The sequence below is a fragment of the Phyllostomus discolor genome, chromosome 8 (assembly GCF_004126475.2).
Source record: "Phyllostomus discolor isolate MPI-MPIP mPhyDis1 chromosome 8, mPhyDis1.pri.v3, whole genome shotgun sequence".
Classification (NCBI taxonomy): Eukaryota; Metazoa; Chordata; class Mammalia; order Chiroptera; family Phyllostomidae; genus Phyllostomus; species Phyllostomus discolor.
The window spans coordinates 79,069,792-79,089,837 of NC_040910.2; the positions used below are offsets into that span (position 1 = coordinate 79,069,792).

Genomic DNA, 20,046 nt, shown 5'->3' on the forward strand with positions numbered 1-20,046 from the left:
ACACTTCCGGCGGGGCTGCGGCCGCGGAGGGGCGCCGCGGGGGGTGGTGGGATAGGCTGGGCGCGGCTGGCCGTGCGGGCTTTTGCGGGCTGCCTGCTGCTGCTGCCGCTGCTGCTGCCTAGGTCTCTGAGGGCCCTCCGTCCCGCCCGCGCCATGGGCAATTGCCACACGGTGGGGCCCAACGAGGCGCTGGTGGTTTCAGGTGAGGGGGCAGCAAGGGAGGTGGGTCGGTGCTGCGCAGTCCGGAAGGTGTTGGAGGGGGTAGGGGTTTGTGCCTGGGAAGGTGGATGAGGAGGGAGGCCACGGCTGGGGAGCCAACGGGGAAGGGTAGGCAAGGTAAGGGCCCCGAGGATGGAGGGCAGTGTCGTGGAGAGGTCGCCGAGTGTCAGGCCTGAGACCACCACGCTTCGGGCCGCATCTGAGACCCTTCCGCGAGGGTCCCACATACTCACGTTTTGTGTGCTCGAGCTTCCCTGCAACCACCAGCGGTTCCTCCCTCACTGCGTGTTTTCCCGTGTTTATCCCTTCTTTCTCCGCCTCCCCTCTAGGCAGGGTGCCCCCCCTACATGGCCCTGAGGGTTCCAAACTGAAGCCTTGGGATTCCGGGAGGGAGTGGAACGGCGGTTTGGCTGAATTCCAGCGCCCGAGACTGGGGTTGGGTCGTGTAGCTCTGGAGAGCTAGTGCCTACCGTGGGAGGAGCCCAGGGACACACCATTTCTCCTGGCCCTGTCTGACCAGTTATCCCCAGTAGGCTGGGGGTTGCTGGGGTTTCCTGGCTTTGTGTTCCGGGAGACGCGGGGGCGGCCTCTAAAGGTTGAGAAACCGTGTTCTGGGTTGTGACACTCCCGTTGCAAAATGCTGCAGGCTCCATAATTTCTGTACGTTTGGGTGCGGGCTTAGGGTTTGCAGTATTGGGGAGGAAGAGGCATCTTGTTTTAAGGCTGCCTTTTTAATTGTATGTTTGGGTTTTTTGGAAGGTGGCTGAAGCCTTTCGAGGCACCAGTTTGTGCAGCAGCAGCCCTGGTTCACAGGTGCTGGGGAGGCTCCATGGTTTCTGACAGCTTGGAGGCCTGGCGTCTTTCCACTCTCAATGCCAATTTTCAGCCTGTGTGCAGAATTTTAGGGCTTGCTACAGAAGTGTGTAGACGCTGCTAGGCTAAACCATGTATTATAGCTGCCCACCCTTGGGGAGGATTGATAAATCCACTGGAAACTTTTACCCCAGATCATGGTCTTTCGCTTAATCTGGATCTCAAAATCAGTCTCTTCACTGGGATGGGAAATACCCACTCACCCTGATCAGGATCTTACTCCTGTGGGGGAGATACAATTACTTCACTTTACTAAATGCCTGGGATTGACTTGGGATCAGGAGGTAGATCCCCAGAGAACACTGAGGCCAAACTTGCACCTACCTCTGCAAGACCTGGACCAGTCTCCCAGCCCCTACTCCTAAAACAGTCTTTTAGAAACTGAATCTGCACTTTGTTTTTCTTTCTTTCTTAAAAATTAAATTTACTTTTTTATTTTAAAGAGAGGGGAAGGAAAGAAGAAAGAAAGAGAGGGAGAGAAATATCGGTGTGAGTGAGAAACAGTAATTGGTCGCCTTCTGTATGAACCTGCACCCAGGCATGTGCCCTGATTGGGAATTGAACTGCCGATCTTTCACGATTTGCAGAATCTTTAGAGAGGGATGAAAGGAAAACCTGAGCTAGGCTGCCCTGGACCTGTACCTTACAGTTGTCAGAAACCTGGCCCTCTTGCCAAAGGCCAGTGCAGTGCTAGTTTGGATGCTGTTCTAGGGGTGGGGAGAGGAGGCCATGCTGAAAGTTGAGGGCTCTGGAGTCAAGGAAGGTGCAAGGGAAGAGGGAGGGATGATCCCTAACATAACAGTACCTTGGGATCTGAGGTGAGCAAAGTGAGGTGCAGCTCCCTCTTGCACATGGACTCCCAGTGGAGCAGAGCAACTACTGAGAGCCCTGCCCTACCTTGGTCCTATATCTAAGTCCAACAGCATCTAAGTAAGCCCGATTTCAGAAGAAGGATGCTGATATATCTCATGGTCATCTTTTTTTTAAAGATTTTATTTATTTACTTAGACAGAGGGGGAGATAGGGAAAAAGGGAAACATCGATGTGAGAGAGACATATCAATATCGGTTGCTTCTTGCATGTGCCCCAACCAGGGACCAGGCCTGTAATGCAACCCAGGCATGTGTCCCAACCAGGACTGGGAACCAAAACAGCAACTCTTTGCAGGATGATGCCCAACCCACTGAGCCATGCCAGCCAGGGCTCATGGTCATCTTTCTCACCAGAGAAGCCTGGAGGTCCTTCTGGTTGTCTAACCTTCCTCCTCCATTCTGTAAAACCTCTACTGTATTTCTATTTTCAGATTTTAAAAGGCAAATCCAAATACCATACATCTTTTTCTCATTTCTATAACAGGTCAGAGGTTCTTTTTTTTTTTCCTTTTAATCCTTACCTGAGGACATGCATATTGATTTTAGAGAGAGGGGAAGGGAGGGAGAGAGGAAGGGAGAGAAACATCAATGTGAGAGAGAAACATAATTGCTTACCTCTTGAATGCCCCAACTGGGGACTGAACCCACAATCTAAGCATGTGCCCTGATCAGAAATCGAACTCAAGACCTTTCAGTTTACAGGACAATGTCCAACCAACTGACCTATGGCCAGGGCAGGTCAGAGGTTCCTAACCTAGGGACTGTGGATAGAATTGAGAGGTCTGTGCATTTGGATGCAGAGAAAAGTGCCTTTATATTTAGCATGTCCAATGATTATGAATGTCAGTGACAGTCCATGGTAGTAGTATGAATGTCAGTGACAGTCCATGGTAGTATTAGCAGATATTTTCCTCCCATACTGTATATGTCGTAATACCTTTAAAATCCTTTATGTTCATCACTACTTTGAAATTAAGCCTATTACCCTGGCTGGTGTAGCTCAGTGGATTGAGCGCGGGCTGCGAACCAAAGTGTCGCAGGTTCGATACCCAGTCAGGGTACATGCCTGGGTTGCAGGCCATGACCCGCAGCAACCGCACATTGATGTTTCTCTCTCTCTCTCTTCCTCCCTCCCTTCCCTCTCTAAAAATAAATAAATAAAATCTTTAAAAAAAAATTAAGCCTATCATTAGATTTATACTGGAGACATTATTTAATTTATACTATGTAGTAAACTTAAGTATTTTATTTATTTTTAGAGAGAGGAAAGGGAGGGAGAAAGAGGGAGAAAAACATCAGTGTGTGGTTGCCTCTTGTACACCCCCAACTGGGGACCTGGCCTGAAACCCAGTCATGTGCCCTGACTGGGAACCGAACCAGCGACCCTTTGGTTTGTAGGCCAGCACTCAATCCACTGAGCCACACTAGCCAGAGCTAATATTTTGGTAACTTTATATAATTTGTTTCTTGTACAGAACAAATGCTTAGCATAAAATGCTTTTATGGACATTCAAGCATTGCTGGACTACTGAGGGCTTTTGTGGCCCCAAAAAAGGCCACCCCCCCCCCTGTAGAATGAGCACTAATAAGAAGAGGAAGTGGAAAAGGGAATGGCAAGAAGGGGAAGGGAGTTTTCCTGAGAAAGCAAAGTATGTCTGGAGAGGGACTCAGAGTGGAGCAGAGGTTATCTAGGGGCATTCTGTGATTCTTCAGCTTGGTTAAGGACAGACAAAAGAAAGCAAGTTGGCTTAGACAAAGTGAGATAAAATTAGGAAAAACTTTCAGGTCTGAAGAGAGTGGGAGCTAAAGCAGGCAAGGAAGGGGCACCTAAATGTCCTGTATTAGGAGTGGTGCTCTGGCTCAGTGCAACCAGGAAGCTGGGAGGAAGTTGCCTTCCAGAAGAAGAGGCTTCTGGGGGCAGGGCAGTCTGGCAATCCCAACTTCCTGTTGTTGCTACCCCTGGGAACCTAGCCATGTTGCCCTTGGCCAAGACCCAGCTTGAGCTGTGGCAGCCTGCTCCCAAGGTCAAAAACTAAATTAAAGGTAAAGGGTGGACGTTCCTCCAACCTCCACCCCTAGCATCCCCCTAGCCCACTAGGGGTCAGCACTACCACCTCCTTCCCCCAGCACATTGAAGAGTGCCCTGGAGCTGGTTGGAGGCAGCAGGCCTCAGCCGCCACCAGGCCAGAAGAAGTGAAACAAACTGATTTTTGACCCTCTTCCAGTTTCACTGAATCCCAACATGGTTTAGGTTTCAGACTGACTGCTTATCCTTAGAGCTCCTGTACCCCACTGCAACAGCTTCCATTGAACAGCAGCCCTGCGAGCAGTTATTTTCTCCACAGAGAAACAGAGACCTAAGACCTCCTCTTCCCACCTTTGCTCACACAGGAGCTGATCTTTGCTCCCTGGACCTCTGGCCCAGCCACTTCCCCACTATGCACAGCAGCAGCCCCAGGAAACTGATTTGGCTGTTCAGTGAAATGTCCCAGATGCCGGTTCTCAAACCTAAGGCCCTCTGCATTCCTGGGGACTTTGCTCCTTCGCCTCCACTCATCAAAACTTTCCAGTTTGAGGTTCTCTTTTGGTTTCTGGCTTCACCACCCACCCAAACCTGGACTGTAGAGCTCTACTGATGATTGTAGCCACTAGCCACATGTGGCCACTTCAATTTAAATTAAATTAAAATTCATTTTCTCAGTCATACCAGCCACATTTCAAGTGCTCAATAGACACCCGTGGCTAGTGGCTACCGTTATTGCACAGCACAGCTGGAGAACATTTCCACTCGAACAGAAAGTTCTCTAGAAGTTATCTCTCAGCCACCATGTCTTGCCTAGGTCACTGCAAGAGGCTTCTACTCAGTCTCCCTGACCCCAGTATCTTCTTCCTCGTGCAAAGTAGTATTTCTTTTTTTTTTAATATATTTTATTGATTATGCTATTACAGTTGTCCCATTTCCCCCCTTCTCTCCCCTCCCCCCTGTACCCCCCAAAGTAGTATTTCTAAAATGCAAATGTAGTGTTGTTGCTCCCTGGTTTAAATCCCTATGTGGCCCCCGGCATTCTCAGACACATACTTATACACACAGACATGGCTTTCCTTGGCCTGAAAATTGTGATCCTGTGATCTGCCCCTCCCTTACCAGCACCTTGTCTCTTGCCATGGGTCCTCACAGACACTGTAACTCAGCTACAGGAAACTATCCTTGACCTTTGACCTTGGGGGGCAATACCCTAAGGCTGTTCTGAAAACCCCAGTTTGTGAACATGGAAATGATGGCATCCACTGGCTTTTTCCCAAATCACATTTCCTTTGTTTTGGTCTTGTTTTTTAAAATATTTTTTCTTTATTTATTTTTAGAGAGGGGGGAAGAAGAGAGGGAGAGAAACATCAATGTGTGGTCGCCTCCAGGCCACCCCTCACGGGGGCTGGACTTGGCTCAGAACCCAGGCATGTGCCCTGAGCTGGAACAGAACCAGCAACCCCTTGGTTCGCAGGCTGGCACTCAATCCACTGAGCCACACCAGCCAGCCAGAACTGTTTTGTTTTCAAATATACAAGTCACATTTCCTGTGAGTCGTGTTTCCTGTACATATATTTGCACTATAAGTGAACTGTCCCTCCAGTTTTTACAAAGGTCTTCATGAACTTGAATAACTTTGGCATTTGCCAGAGGATTCACAACAAGAATTCAGGAACTGATTTTTCTCACTTCTGTACAGACAGCATGCCAAACATGTCTGCAGTAAGAACCTGGATCCAGGCCAGATTCAATATTCTGTTTGTAGTTGATACCTAGATACATAGTTTCCAGGAACCACTTCCTTTTTAAAATTTTTTTCAGATTTTATTTATTTTTTAGAGCTAGAGGAAAGGAGGAAGAGAGGGAGAGAAACATCATTTGGTTGCCTCTGTCACACCCCCAGCTGGGGACTCGGCCTGCAACACAGGCATGTGCCCTGGCTGGGAATCGAACAGCAGCCTTTTGGTTTCCAGGCTGGTGGTGCTCAATCCACTGAGCCACATCAGCCAGGGCCAACTACTTCTATTTTAGACCTTTGCCCTTTTCTTCACTTCTCCCACTGGTATTATGAGTGTGCCTTTGTTTTGAGGTCTTGCCTTCCCCATCTGCTCCCACAGAGGAATAAAGTCACTCTGAAACACTGGGAATAGAGGACCAGCCTCAATGAGATCTGTCTGCCAGGCTTGAGCAAGGCTCCCATCTTGGCTCAAGACTCCCTCCCTCACTCTCCCAGTGTGTGTGTGTGTGTGTGTGTGTGTGTGTGTGGAGTGGGGGGGACAGGGGTTGGGGTCTGCGTTCCCTCTCCATGTACATTTGCCCTGATAATGGGTGAATAGCATGGTATTATAGTCATCTCAGGAAAAGGTACCTCCTCCGAGTCTCACCTTCTTCAAAACAGGACTAATCTTCATTTCTGTACTCTTAGCACAGAAAATACTCTCATTCTTTATTAAATGAATGGTTGAATGGGAGATGGAGGTTTCTTTTGCTCACTCCTGCCCACTGACCTCTTCAGTTCTCTCAAAGCACTTACATTCTGACCTACTCATTGGGTAGCCTCCTTTTTAAAAAAAAAAAAGATTTTATTTATTTATTTTTAGAGAGGAAAGGGAGGGAGAGAGAGGGAGAGAAACATCAATGTGCGGTTGCTGGGGGTCATGGCCTGCAACCCAGGCATGTGCCCTGACTGGGAATCAAATCTGCGACACTTTGGTTCACAGCCTGCGCTCAATCCACTGAGCTACACCAGCCAGGGCGGTAGCCTCCTTTTTATGCAAATTGCCTGTCCGCCAAACTAGATTCCAAGACCCTTAAGAGCATGTCTCCTCTTTTGTGTAACCTCAGTATCTGGCATCCAACAGTGGGATTTGTTAAGTGTTCTAGCAGGTAAAGGCCCAGGGTTGCTGTTGGAAAGAGCGGGATAGACAAACCCAAAAGCCAGCTGACCCACAATGTTTTGCTTTGCTCTCCAGGGGGCTGTTGCGGTTCAGACTATAAGCAGTACGTGTTTGGCGGCTGGGCCTGGGCCTGGTGGTGTATCTCCGACACTCAGAGGTAAGGGTCTGGGGGATCAGGGAATTTATCTGGTGGACAAAGGCCTTTCCAGCCTTCCTCTTTCACTCCACAGGTCAGCTAGGGCATCTACCACTTGCCACATTTCATTCTGGGGGTGGAGGATCTCCTAAGAAACAGGCAAAATGGGTTGCAGGGGGATGCTGGAGTTTTGTCCGTGGGTACCTTTTCCTTAGTGGGTGTGCTTTTTTTCCAATGGAGGTATTACTTCTGTCCCAGAGAATTCAGGGTCCTACCCAGGGAGAATCCTAATGCCCTGATTCTAGCTCAAAGTTAATTGTGAAGTCTTAATGATACACCCTGTTCAGAGTGGGTCTAGGGAGAGAAGAAAGGCTGAAGAGATCCCTTACGTGCACCATCACTTTTGCAGGCCCCAGGACTGTGCAGGCAGTTGTTGGTTAGAGAGGGGTGGAGATCCAAGGAATTAGTGCCAGGGTACACAAGACGGGTCTGGACCTCTTAAATTATTGTGGGAAGACCCTCCTAAATCAGTGTGGAAGGGATATTTCAGCTCCCCAGAGGGGCCACCATCAGACTACACCTGCTGGCTCCCCCAGAGCCCCTGGCAGGGCCAGATTTAACTGGACCTTTCCTGCCACCCTCACTGCTGACCCAGGAGGAGATGAGGCATGCCAGCCGCCTTTCCACCATCACACCCTTTCTGACTATGGGAGATTGGGGGAGGGGCCCAGATCCTTCCAGGCCAAGACCCAGGCAACAAGGGCAGCATAGCTGTGAAGGTGTGTCATGTAGGGGCAGGGGGTGTCATCCTGAAGGGGAAGTGATGGAGATTCCAGTGGAAATCCCCCTCCACCCCAGCCCCACCGGACAGCAGAGAGAAGTCCCGTGGCTGCACCGAGCTATCAGTGTGTAGGGCTCTGGAGAGTCTGAGGGTGTCGGCTAGGGTCAGGGGCATGGGAAGCATGTCACGGCTTTTTAACTTCAGTGATTGCCTAGTAACCCCTTCCACTCTCCCATCTCTCCCCTCACTTTGCTCTGCCTGGGTAGGATCCTGGGGCACTCTGCTGGCCCAAGTCCAAAGATGTCAGATAATAGTCAATACTGGTCACAACTTTCTCTCAGGAGGCTCCTAGGCACTCTTGACTGGCTTCCAGCTGGCCTGCCAGAAAACATGGGTTGTCCTTTCCAGAGGCACTGCCAGCTCACCCCATATGCCATGCAGTCCTGGGACAATAGAATATCTTGTCTGAACACCTCCATGTACAGCCAGGCCCAGAGAATTTCAACTTGCCCAGAGACCAGTCCTGTGTGGGCATCCACTGCTGGGGCAACAACTCTGCAGCTCTTTCTCCACATTCTTGGTGCCCTTCCCAAGACAGGACCAAGCTTCTCTGACAGCAGGTTTGGAAGTGAGGGGTGGAGGGCCTTGTACTTTGTCCTAGGAAACTGATCTCACACATCCAGGCTCAGCATCCTCTCTGTGGTCCCAGTTTCTGGGCATTCTGAGTCTGCAGCCCCTCTCCTTGGGCCCTGTTCTGGAGACATACCCTTCCCCGACCCTTAATCTGCTTGGGGGACATCTACAAGATGAGGCCTTTATTTCCCTAGGCCAGCAAGAGCCTCTCAGGTCAGACTACAGACTTCTAAGCTAGCCTGCATCCTCCATGTCCTTTTCAAGGTACTTTCCATAGCCAACCTACATGTCACTGACTCTCAGTGTCAGCTTTTCTTCTCCAGAATGCTCAGTGAAAGTCCCTCTTGCTGCACTTTGCTGCCACTTCCTGTACTATCACGGTGTAGGCAGCTCTCTCCTTACCTGAGCAATTCCTCCAACCCTGGCATCTGAGCTGCAGCCTCCCTCCTTCCCTCCTTCCTTCCCTCCCTCTCTCCTCCTTCCCCAGAAGAGAGTTTGGTGGGTTCCTGTCTGAGCCAGGTCTAGAGTCCTCTCAGGCCCAAGGGTGCTGGATGTAGGGGCTTGAAAGAAGGCAGCCTTTGCACACCTGCATGGCTGGAGCCCCCAGGGCTAGCATGTGAGAATTGAGGTTGGGGCTCCCCATCACCCCTCATCCCAGCCCACCTGCTTCTGCTCCTCCAGCCTCAGTCTCTGTCCTCCCTTCCTCTGGTTGAGGGAAACCTTCCACGCTGTCCACAGCCTGGCCTCTGCCTAGACCACTGCCCTACACACATTCGCATACATGCTGCCCCAGGGAGGCCCAGCCAGGGTGGGCCAAGTAGCTTCCAGGTGCCCTGTTTTCTTTGCCATGACTCTTCTCTTCCTAAGTCCAACATTGGAAATTTCCAAAGTGAATTGCTCTGTCATCTCCTAGTTTTCCCTGTGAATATTCTGACAGGGCCATACTTTCTCCCCCAGCCTTCCTAGACACTCCCATCCCACCCCCAAATAAGAAAATCCAAATTTTTCTTTGGGCTTTTTTGGCACTGAATTGCCTTCTTAGTGATATGTAGCACAGACCTTGAGGGCATGCGCCCCAAACAGGATTTGGTATTTGCTGTGGCTCATTCATCTCCAGAGTGGCCTCCCCCTCCCAATTTCTGGGAAAACAGGTTGGCCTGTGTTTGGGTTTGGAGCTGAGGCCAAGTCTCCTAGATCATGCTAGAAATCTCCTGGGGAACAGGTAGTGAGCAAACTGGGTGTCCTGTGCACTAGCCTTACATCATAGGTCCAGGGCATTAACAGGCTTTTTCCCCAGCCCAGCAGCAACTCCTTGGGAGGGTGCAGGGGCTAGAGAAGAGACCTCAAGTCAGCAAGTGGGTGTCTCTGCTCTCCTACAGCTCTAGGCTGAACTGGTAGTGGGGGGATGAAGTGTGGAGAGCAACCCTGCCCCTAGACATCAGGCATCCATGCTTATCTGGTAACCACTGTGTGTGTTTGCTGTGTCCCCTCCTACCCCTTCCTGTCCCTACCTCTCCCTACCCCTGGCTGCTCCTCAGACTGTCTCTGGAGGTTATGACCATCCTGTGTCGCTGTGAGAATATTGAGACGTCGGAGGGGGTCCCGCTATTCGTAACAGGGGTTGCACAGGTAATAACCCACCTGCTTCCTCCTCTGTGTCTAACTTTCTCTCTTCATGCCCTGTGGGGCCTGGCAGGCAGGAGCTGGATGGACTCCCCTCTTGAGAGTGTGCCTCTCTCCCCTCTGCTCCCACCTCTGCTGCCTTGGGTGCCAGGATAGGTCCCTATAGATCCCAGCTCCCTTGCCCTCACCCACTGGGGCTGCTAGTGGGAAAAGAGCGAGGGATTCTGGCAGCTCTGCCAAAGTCTGCCAGCGGGTGTCCTTACATTCCAAGCCTAAAGTGGGAGTAATGAGGCAGGAGACACATGCCCTTAGGTGACAGAGTTGGGTTGCCCAATTGGGGCAGGTTCAGTCCTATCTATAGCTGATGAAGTCCTAGTCCTCCAGGTCCAGGGAGCCCCTTGCTAGCCTCTTCTCCAGGCCGACACCCTAGTATGAAGCCCTAGCCCTCTGTCCTGAAAGGCCAGAAGATGGGTCCCATGGGGAGTTCTACTCACTCAGCCCCTTGGTCCCCTTCAATCTCCTTGACAGGCCTGGGCAAAAGAGTCTTGGCCATTTCCTGCCCCTAATTCTTTGTTGAAAGGCCTTTGTGCAGATCTCTTGTCACTGGGTTTCAGTTTCCCCATCTGTGAAATGGAGAGGATCATGCCCTCTCTGTGCCTTGTAGGGGTATTGGAAAGGCAAGTAAAACAGTATGATGGCCCTTTGGGATTTTTGGAAAGGAAGTGCTAGAGAAACTCAAGCTTTATTATGAATATAATCTCACTTTGAAAAGCAAGTGACATGGTGTCTCACTCTTTATTACCGTGCGGGTGTAGCTGATGAAATTCATTCCTAGACTAGAGCATTTAGTAACTCCAAGTGCTCTCTTTGTAATGTGCAAGTTCCCATCTTCATTGCTTCATTCACCAACTCTCTACTGAGCACCTTCTTGGTTCCAGGCACTGTGAATGCTGCAGTGAACATCAGAAAGCCCCTGCCCTGGTCAGTGTGGCTCAGATGGAGCATTATCTCATACACCAAAGTGTTGGGGTTTGATCCTTGGTCAGGGCTCTTATGGGAGGCAATCAAAGTTTCTCTCTCTCTCTCTCTCTCTCTCTCTCTTCCTCTCCCTCTAAGATTAATAGATACATTGAAGAAAAAAATTTTATAAGAGAAAAAAAGAGCCCTGGCTGGTGCAGCTTAGTGGGTTGAGCACCGGCATGCAAACCAAAAGGTTGTCGGTTCAATTCCCAGTGAGGGCACATGTCTGGGTTGCAGGCTAGGTCTCCATTTGGGGGCTTGTAGGAGGTACCTGATCGAACTTTCTCTCCATCTCTTTCTCTCTCCCTTCTCCTCTCTCTAAAAAATAAATAAAATATTTACAAAAAAAAGAAAGAAAGAAAAAATTTATATTACAAAGCCCCTGCTCCCTCAGAGCTTGCATGCTGCTGGGTCCCCAGGCTAGAAGAGACCTAAGTTTGATCCTGCCCATCCACTTCCTTCTGCATGTCAATGCCCTTCAGCCTTTTCAGGCAAAAAGTACCACCAGTCCCTTCCTCACCCATCCTGCCATCTCTGATTAGGAAGGGGACCACCCCATCTCATTTGCCCCTTGCAGCCTTGAGAGGGTGGGCTTCAGTGCAGAGGCCTGAGAAGCTCGGACCACTTTATGTGGAGTGAGCAGGGCCCTGGCTTCCCTCAACATCCAGCCGAGAGCAGCCCTGTGCACCTCCAAATCCACTACTGTACTTGGAATAACTGCAAATGCCCAGATCCATTTTTAAGCTGGGTGATACGGACCCTTGAGGCTTCAGATTGTCTGGGCCAGGAAGCTCCACTGTGACCCCATTCCCAACTTGACCACCTAGGCCCAACCCAGAGGTTAGGCTTCACTTCATAGCTTGTTGGCAGGTAGAGAGATCAGGCAGGGCTTCCCTAGCAAGGGGCAGATGCAGGATCCCCTCGTCTTGGCCCAGCAGAGGGTATATTCCCAGCCAGCCAGGCTACCAGGCAGAGCTTTCTAGGCAACCTGCTGGAGTGTCCTAGAGTACTGAGCAGACCCAGGGAACAGGTAAGGGCCCCTCGGGGAGGTTCAGATGGCACCCGTGGGCAGTCTACATAGCACAGCCTGGAGTATCAGCACTTATGTGCTGTCCTGTGACGTACACATACAGCTATTCTTGGACTCTCCCCACCCTCCCAGCAGCCCAGACAACCATAACCACTTCTCTGCTTCTTCTTTCTGTTCTTCAAGCCAGGCTGTTTCAACAGAGGACATGTGTAAACTTGGGTAGCACATTCACACTCCTTCCGCTGCAGCCACCTGCACAACTCTGCCTTGCTTTCCCACCCATCCCCTTCACACATACTCCCAGCTTTAAGCCCCGGGGTATCCTCCCCACCTTCCTCTGCAACAACATCCCTGGCCCATCCCAGCTGCAGCAGTGAGGTATTGGACTCTCCCCTCACCCTAGGCCCTAGGCCCCAGACCTATGCCCCTGTTTTGCATTTCTTGGCAGGATTTCCCTAGAGATTATGACGTTACAGCCCCGCTGCGAGGACGTAGAGACGGCCGAGGGGGTAGCTTTAACTGTGACGGGTGTCGCCCAGGTATAGTAACTCAGCAGCCCTGCGCATGACCGTTGAGCTGCCTCATCCTGTGCTGGGATTTGGGGCGGGAGGAGAGGACGGCAGCCAGGGGCAGTCTCTCTCCAGCACCACTGCCCCCGCCCCCCCTTCCAAAAGAGAGTCATCACCACTGGAACATGCTCTCTTGGCCTCTTGGCCACTCAGCAGAACTAACAGAACACCCCTTTTCTCCTCAGCGGGCCTCGAGGGACAAAACCAGTGCTGGGGCTCCTGTCTCACTAACCCAACCCCATTCTTTGCAGGTGTCGGAAATGCCAAGCCCCAGAATCCAGGCCCTATCCCGCTTCCTGGGTTGGGGGCTGGAGGTGTGGGGACCAGAGGGTGAGGCCATGTGAGGCAGACTCTGGACTTCAGAGTCGGAGACTGTGTTATATTCCCAGCTCGGTGCCTGGGTGAGGGCCTTCCTGCCCTAGTGCACCTGTCAACTTCACAGGCCAGGAGATTCAACAATGTTGTAGGCCTCTGGTATGGAGATTGTTGGCCCCCTACCTCGGGAAGGAAAGGCAAGAGAATACCCACCCTGGGTGGCACCCCCTGGACCTGTCCCCTGCCTGCCTAGGTGCTCTTTCCTGGTCTGTCTCTGTCCCTATTGCTCATTGTCCTTTTTGCATTCTCTGCCCCTCAGTCTTCACGTCTCCCACTTGTGGGGAGCCAGCAAGGGGAGGAATTGGCTCATGAGGGAATAACAAATGGGCTGGAGAGGCAAGCCCCACGTGCCCAGGAGAGAGGCCATATCAGGGTCTGGAGCTGCCAATGAGGATGGAACTTCTAAGTGTGAAAATTCTTGTGTGCTATCTGCACTAGAGGCCTCAGACAGGCTTCACCCCCTCCCACAGCCCCTAGGCCTCCACTCTGAGCGAGGAGGGGAGGGACATAGACACTGTTCTCCACACCTGGGTCTGGGCCCTCCATCTGCCTCCCTCCAGCCTGGCTCAGGCACCTCTGTGCCCACTGGCAGGTGAAGATCATGACGGAGAAGGAGCTCCTAGCTGTAGCCTGTGAGCAGTTCCTGGGCAAGAATGTACAGGACATCAAGAATGTCGTCCTGCAGACCTTGGAGGGGCACCTGCGTTCCATCCTTGGTGAGACCCTGCCCAACCAAGAGACCCTTCTGTTGCCTTTGAGGAGCCTCACAGGGTCCCCAAGCCAGGGCCAGGGAGGAGGGCAGGATGGGGCAGGGGGGTCCTCCAGGCCCACAGAGGTTTCTAGATGGAAAGCTGAAACATTTTCCTTCAGGTTGTCCTTGCAGAACTTTAGGTGACATGAGTGAAGGGAAGGGCATTGGGGAGGAGGGTGAGGGGCTGGTAGTCTGGTCAGGCACCTAGTGCTGTTTAGAAGACTGTTCTCACCCAGCCTGGAGTTTACAGAAGGAAGCATGATGCTAAACACTGTAAGAAGAAGCCAGGAAGACCCTGCTTAGACTGCACAACCCCTGCATACACTCAGACCTCAACTTGTATGCCTCCTCCCTTTCCTAACTGGCTAGGTCCCTGGGGAGCCAGCTCATGATCCTTCTGCCCCCAGGAACCCTGACTGTGGAGCAGATTTATCAGGACCGGGACCAGTTTGCCAAGCTGGTGCGGGAGGTAGCAGCCCCTGATGTCGGCCGAATGGGCATTGAGATCCTCAGCTTCACCATCAAGGTGCAGTTGATGGGAAGGCTATAGCCCCCGTGACCATCTGGGAGTGGGGGTGCTTGACAGGAGGGGAAACACTGTGCTTAAAATTGTTCCTAGGGATGATTCCCCTTCCCTCCCCAGGATGTGTATGACAAAGTGGACTACCTGAGCTCCCTGGGCAAGACGCAGACTGCTGTGGTACAGAGAGATGCTGACATTGGTGTGGCTGAGGCTGAGCGGGACGCAGGTATCCGGGTATGTGGGCTTTCCTTCTCGCCCCCAGGGACAGGGTACTCAGGGGTGGTGAGACCACAGTTTCTCAGAGGACCCTTAGCACCTGCCCCTCCTGCTGCCAGGAAGCTGAGTGCAAGAAGGAGATGCTGGACGTGAAATTCATGGCAGACACCAAAATCGCTGACTCGAAGCGAGCCTTTGAGCTGCAAAAGTCAGCCTTCAGTGAGGAAGTCAATATTAAGGTGAGAAGCCATAGGTCACCCGGGTTGGGGCTCAGGGCTCAAGACTTGGCAACTAGCCTCATGCTGACTACACTTCTGCCACAGACAGCTGAGGCCCAGCTGGCCTATGAGCTACAAGGGGCCCGTGAGCAGCAGAAGATTCGGCAAGAAGAGATTGAGATTGAGGTCGTGCAGCGCAAGAAGCAGATTGCAGTGGAGGAGCAGGAGATCCTGCGCACAGACAAGGAGCTTATTGCCACGGTGCGCCGCCCCGCTGAGGCAGAGGCACACCGCATACAGGAGATAGCTGAGGGCGAAAAGTGAGTGCTGCTGGGTGCCAGGGGCTGGGGCGTCAGTCAGGCTCTCTGCCTTGCGTGCACTCCTCCACTCTCCTGATCACAGCTTAGAAGCCCTCCTCCATTCTCCTCCATCCGTCCTTACTCACTGTGAAGTCATGGGATTGTTAGGAAGACTGAATTAAATAAAGGAGGTTTGAGGGCCTAGTATGGCCCTTTGTAGAGAGGGCGTCCTGGTTAATTCCATCTTCAGTTTGCATCTGGGAGCCCATAATCCCTCTCTGGCCAGAGCCAGAATGCCAGGGCCCCCCCACCATCACCACTGTCACCACCTGCCCAACAGAGGGCTTAAGGGTTTGCTGGCCCCCCAGGCAAGGCCTGAGGGGTCCCTGGCACTTCCCACTAATCCCACTCACCTGGACTTCCCCCAGAGTGAAGCAGGTCCTCTTGGCTCAGGCAGAGGCTGAGAAGATCCGAAAAATCGGCGAGGCGGAGGCAGCCGTCATCGAGGCGATGGGCAAGGCAGAGGCTGAGCGGATGAAGCTCAAGGCTCAGGCCTACCAGAAATATGGGGACTCAGCCAAGATGGCCTTGGTGCTGGAGGCCCTGCCCCAGGTAAGGCTCCCATCCCAGGCTGGGACTAGCTAGGCACATGCAGGAACTTCTCTGGACCTTGTCAGGAGCACAGGGACAGGCTGGCTAGGAGAATTAAATGGGGGAGTATTCGGCAGGAGGCAGGAACCCTGCAACAGACACCCAGACTATGGCTTTCAAGTAAGGGCCACCCAGGCCGCTTGGGGTTTAGGTGAGATAAGAAGGGAGGGAGAGATCCTGGACAGGACAAGGGGATGGAGTCAGAATCAACCAAGCTGTTCTCCCACCCAACCTCCTAGATTGCTGCCAAAGTCGCCGCCCCACTGAGCAAAGTTGATGAGATTGTGGTCCTCAGTGGGGACAACAATAAAGTGACATCAGAAGTGAACCGACTGCTGGCCGAACTGCCCGCCTCCGTGCATGCCCTTACAGGCGTGGACCTATCAAAGGTGTGTACTTCACCAGCTCGGGTGGGGTTGCCTGGGTAGCCCACTGGACTGACACAGGTGGAGCAGTCATGGGCCCCAGAGCCATGGCCTCATGGCTTTTCTCCCACCCTTGCAGATACCCCTGATCAAGAAGGCCACCGGCGCACAGGTGTGAGATTCCTGAAGGCCCACGCCCTTCAGCAGCCACCCGCTCCACCCTTCTGCACCTGTTTTGATACCACAGGAACAACAGGAATGTTACTGACTCTGGTGCCTTATTTTGTAGGGACCAGAAGTGCTGCGTGTTCAGGCCTTCTCTGGCTGTCTTCCCTTCTCCGGCTGTCTTCCCTTCTCCCCGGTCTCTGTCTCCTTCCTCTTCTCTACACAGCACCCTCACTTTCACTGCCATACTCACCTGGTGTGTTTCTTCCACTCTCATCTTCCTGTCCATATGTCTCTTCCTTTGTCTGTGCTTTTCTTTTTGTCTCTCCTCCCACTCACCCTCCACACACATTTTGTAGTTTAAGCTGAAAATGTTTATTGTAATCACTGTCTGTGGAGGGTGGCGCTGCTGCTCTTCAGAATCCTGGTGCCTTGAAGTTCCCTGTGCATCTGTCCGTCCCCCCTGTGGCCCTGGTCAGACCTCTGCGTGGGTGCAGGGGGTCTGGGTAGGATGGTCACCCACCCCTCTCCTGGCCTGGTCTTCCCAGCCCTAAACCCTACTCTGGGAAGCCCTCAGCCCCATCCGCTCTAGCCCCTCTAGGCCTAGGTAGCAGTGGCCTATAGGTCCAGGCCACTGCCCTTTACTTCACTCCTCCCCAGCCCTGGGCCTGCTGTCATACCTTACCTCTCTCCCCCACCCCAGGGGCACAGAAGCAAGGCCTCCTGTCTATAGCAGCTCTCAGTTTACTACTGCCTTAGGAGGCCCCTGCTGTGCTCAGGGAAGCCCCTTCATGGACATGCCCCTACTGGGTGGAGTGAGGCTTAGTCCCAACTCTGCTAAGTCTTTCTGGGATCGGTTTCTGTTGGGAACTAGAAAGTCTGTAGATCCTCTTCCTGCAAGGGCTGCACTGTCCTGGGTATTGGGCCGGGCCCTTCCATTGGGCAGGGCTGCGCCAACCCCCTGTCGAATTGAGTGCTATAGACTGGCCAAACTCCATACTCCTTGTGCCACCTTTCTTCCTGGCCGGAGTGATAGGATTCCAGCCAGGGGGAAGCAGCCCAGGCTTCTGTCTCTTCTCTCTAGTGGAGGCAGAAGAGCCCAGGGCCCCAGCATCCTGGCAAGGGTGCTCTGATTGTCCTCTGATCCCAATCCCCCACCCCAGGCCTGGGCTTTTCCCCAGCCTGTTCCTGCATGTGGATGCTGCATGTTTGGTCTGGGGCTTGAATGCTGCACTGCCCCACTGCCTGTCCCTTCCGGTAAAATAAAGATCTGTTATGCTTACACCCTGTGTTGTATCTTCTGTGAGGGGAAAGACTGGGAACCAAGAACCAACCAGGTTTCCCTTCCATATACCCCTTCAGCCTGAAGTCTACACTTTGCCTGTCTTTCCCACCCTAGCCACTGGGGGGTGTCAGCACACTGGCTTTGCCTCCAATAGCATACTGGGGCAAGGTGGCCACCGGCCCAGCTGCTGAGGCTAGACCTGAACCCTGCGAGACCTGGCTTCATCGCAGGCCGAAGATGGATCAGACTCTCAGGTTCACTGCACCTCTCGCCCATCCTGAGTCCTATTCAATAACAGTCCACTTCCCAGGTTTAAGAGCATGGACTCTGGAGTCAGTCTGCTTGGGTTTAAATTTTAGCTCTATTGTTTATTACCTAAAAGTCCTGGACAAGTAACTTCATTTTTCTGGGCTTCAATATTCTTGTTCATTTTGCAAGTTTATCTAATGCTTGCTATGTGCCAGGCATTGTCCTAAATGCTGGGGAGACTGCAATGAACAGAGCAAATCCATACCTTTCAGAGCTGTAAGCTCTGAATTAAATATGTAAAAAATTAAATATGTATACAGTATTTTAGATAATATGTGTACTAAGAAGAAATATAAAACTGAAATAACTAGGAAGGTCAGGAGGATGTTGAAATTTTAGGATGTTGAAGGAAGACCTAACTGAGAAGGTAATGCTGAAAAAAAAAAGGTACATTGAACCTGGGCCTGTGAGCCAATGATTCCCAGTCAGGACACGTGTCTGGGTTGTGGGCCAGGTCCCCAGCAGGGGGTGCCTGAGAGGCAACCACACATTGATGTTTCCCTCTCCCCTTCCCCTCTCTCTAAAAATAAGTAAACTTTTAAAAAATGATAATAATAAAGGTTAAATTAACCTGTATTGTGAAACAATTTCTCTAATGAATGTACTACTTTTTTTAAAGATTTTATTATTTTTAGAGGGGGGAAGGGAGAGAAACATCAATGTATGAGAGAAACATCGACTGGTGGCCTCTCCCACACCCCCAACTGGGGACCCAGCCCACAGCCCAGGCATGTGCCCTGACTGGGAATCAAGCCAGCGGCCTTTAGGTTCACAGGCCAACACTCAACCCACCAAGCCACACCAGCCAGAGCCCACCTGTCTCTCTTACAATGTGACTTTGAGAGTCCTTCCAACTAGATGTAGAGCATATGTCCCCTTCCCTTGAAATTGAGTGGACTTTTGTGACTAAGTCAGTAAAATATGATAGAATTGATGGTATGTGACTTCCAAGGCTAGATCATGACAATGTAACTTATGCTTTGTAGTTGGAATACTGTCTTTTTTAAAAGACTTTATTTACTTTTTTAAGATTTTATTTATTTTTGGAGAGAGGGGAAGGAGGGAGAAAGATGGAGAGAGACATCAATGTGCAAGGGAAACATCAACTGGTTGCCTCTCTCACGCCCCCAACTGGGGACCTGGGCCACAACCCAGGCATGTGCCCTGGCTGGGAATCAAACTGGTGACCTGTCAGTTCACAGGCCAGCACTCAATTCACTGAGCCACACCAGCCAGGGCAAGAATACTGTCTTTAAAGCTCCAACCAGTGTACAAGCAGGCTGACTGTTCTGAGGCCACTGTGCTGTGAGGAAGTCCAAGCAGACAGGCCCTGACCTACATGGAGAGAGATGTCTGGCCATCCCTCAGCACCTCCAGCCACCATCTGACTGCATCTGCGTGACAGACCCCAAGCCAGTTCTGCCCAGCCTACCTCCTGAAACCCTGGCCCCCAAAACTGTGGAAGATGGTGAAAGGACTGTCAATTGTTTAAGCTTCCATGTTTGGGGATGGTTTATCACACAGCAGTGGATAATGAGAATAGCATGCATAACTTCATTAGTCATCAGGGAAATATAAATTAAAACCAGGATGAGATATCACTACATACACACCAGAATGATTAAAATGGAAAAAAGTAACACCAAGTTTAGATGAGGATGTGGAGCAATTGGAACTTTCATACACTGCTCGTAGAGGTGTATATCGACACAACTACTTTGGAAATCTGTTTAACAGAATGTAGTGCAGCTGAGCATAACATAAGCTTTGACCCAGCCATTCAACTCCCAGAAGAACTATGCATACACGAATATTCATAGCAATATTATGAATAATGGCCCCAATTTTCAAAAAACCCAAATGTTTACCCATGGTGGAGTGAATAATGCATAGTATATTCAGGAAATTAAATACTACACAATAATGAAAATAAATTATTGGTATATGCAACAACTTGAATGAATCTCACAGTGTTGAGAGAAAGCGGCCAGATATAAAATAGTACATGTATATCAGTTCATTTTATAAAGTCCAAAAAAGCAGACAAAACTAATCTAGGGCATTAGGAGTCCGGAGAGAAGGTCGCTGACAGAGAGAGGGCGTAGTAGGCTCCTGGGAACATCTGGGAACATTCTCTTTTTTATTTTATTTTACTATTTTAATTTATTGATTAATAATTTAATTTATTAATATCTTTTAGAGAAGAAGGG

At 51.2% G+C, this 20,046-nt stretch overlaps 1 protein-coding gene across 6 annotated transcripts; it reads left to right on the forward strand.

The window, feature by feature from the left end:
• The first annotated feature begins 5 nt into the window (after positions 1-5).
• FLOT2 (flotillin 2) lies at positions 6-17,526 on the forward strand. Of its 6 annotated transcripts, none has more exons than XM_028519244.1 (11): positions 6-202; positions 6,963-7,044; positions 12,559-12,649; positions 13,647-13,770; positions 14,213-14,331; positions 14,449-14,562; positions 14,664-14,783; positions 14,868-15,082; positions 15,490-15,673; positions 15,952-16,101; positions 16,217-17,526. In XM_028519244.1, exons 1-11 carry the CDS (start codon positions 154-156, stop codon positions 16,253-16,255), a joined length of 1,287 nt encoding a protein of 428 aa, XP_028375045.1. In that variant the 5' UTR covers positions 6-153; the 3' UTR covers positions 16,256-17,526. The 6 variants fall into 6 exon arrangements, with proteins under 6 accessions (XP_028375045.1, XP_028375047.1, XP_028375046.1 ...); XM_028519245.2 differs by lacking the exon at positions 12,559-12,649 and adding an exon at positions 9,976-10,066 and having other exon boundaries at positions 33-202; XM_028519246.1 differs by lacking the exon at positions 12,559-12,649 and having other exon boundaries at positions 23-202.
• The last annotated feature ends 2,520 nt before the right edge of the window (positions 17,527-20,046 follow it).

What these genes read in the sequence shown, in the direction of transcription:
- FLOT2 (XM_028519244.1), top strand. Translation starts at nt 154, where the DNA reads ATGGGCAATTGCCACACGGTGGGGCCCAACGAGGCGCTGGTGGTTTCA. An exon ending in GAGATAGCTGAGGGCGAAAA is followed by an intron (nt 15,083 to 15,489) that starts GTGAGTGCTGCT and finishes GACTTCCCCCAG; the next exon opens with AGTGAAGCAGGTCCTCTTGG. An exon ending in CAGGCGTGGACCTATCAAAG is followed by an intron (nt 16,102 to 16,216) that starts GTGTGTACTTCA and finishes CCACCCTTGCAG; the next exon opens with ATACCCCTGATCAAGAAGGC.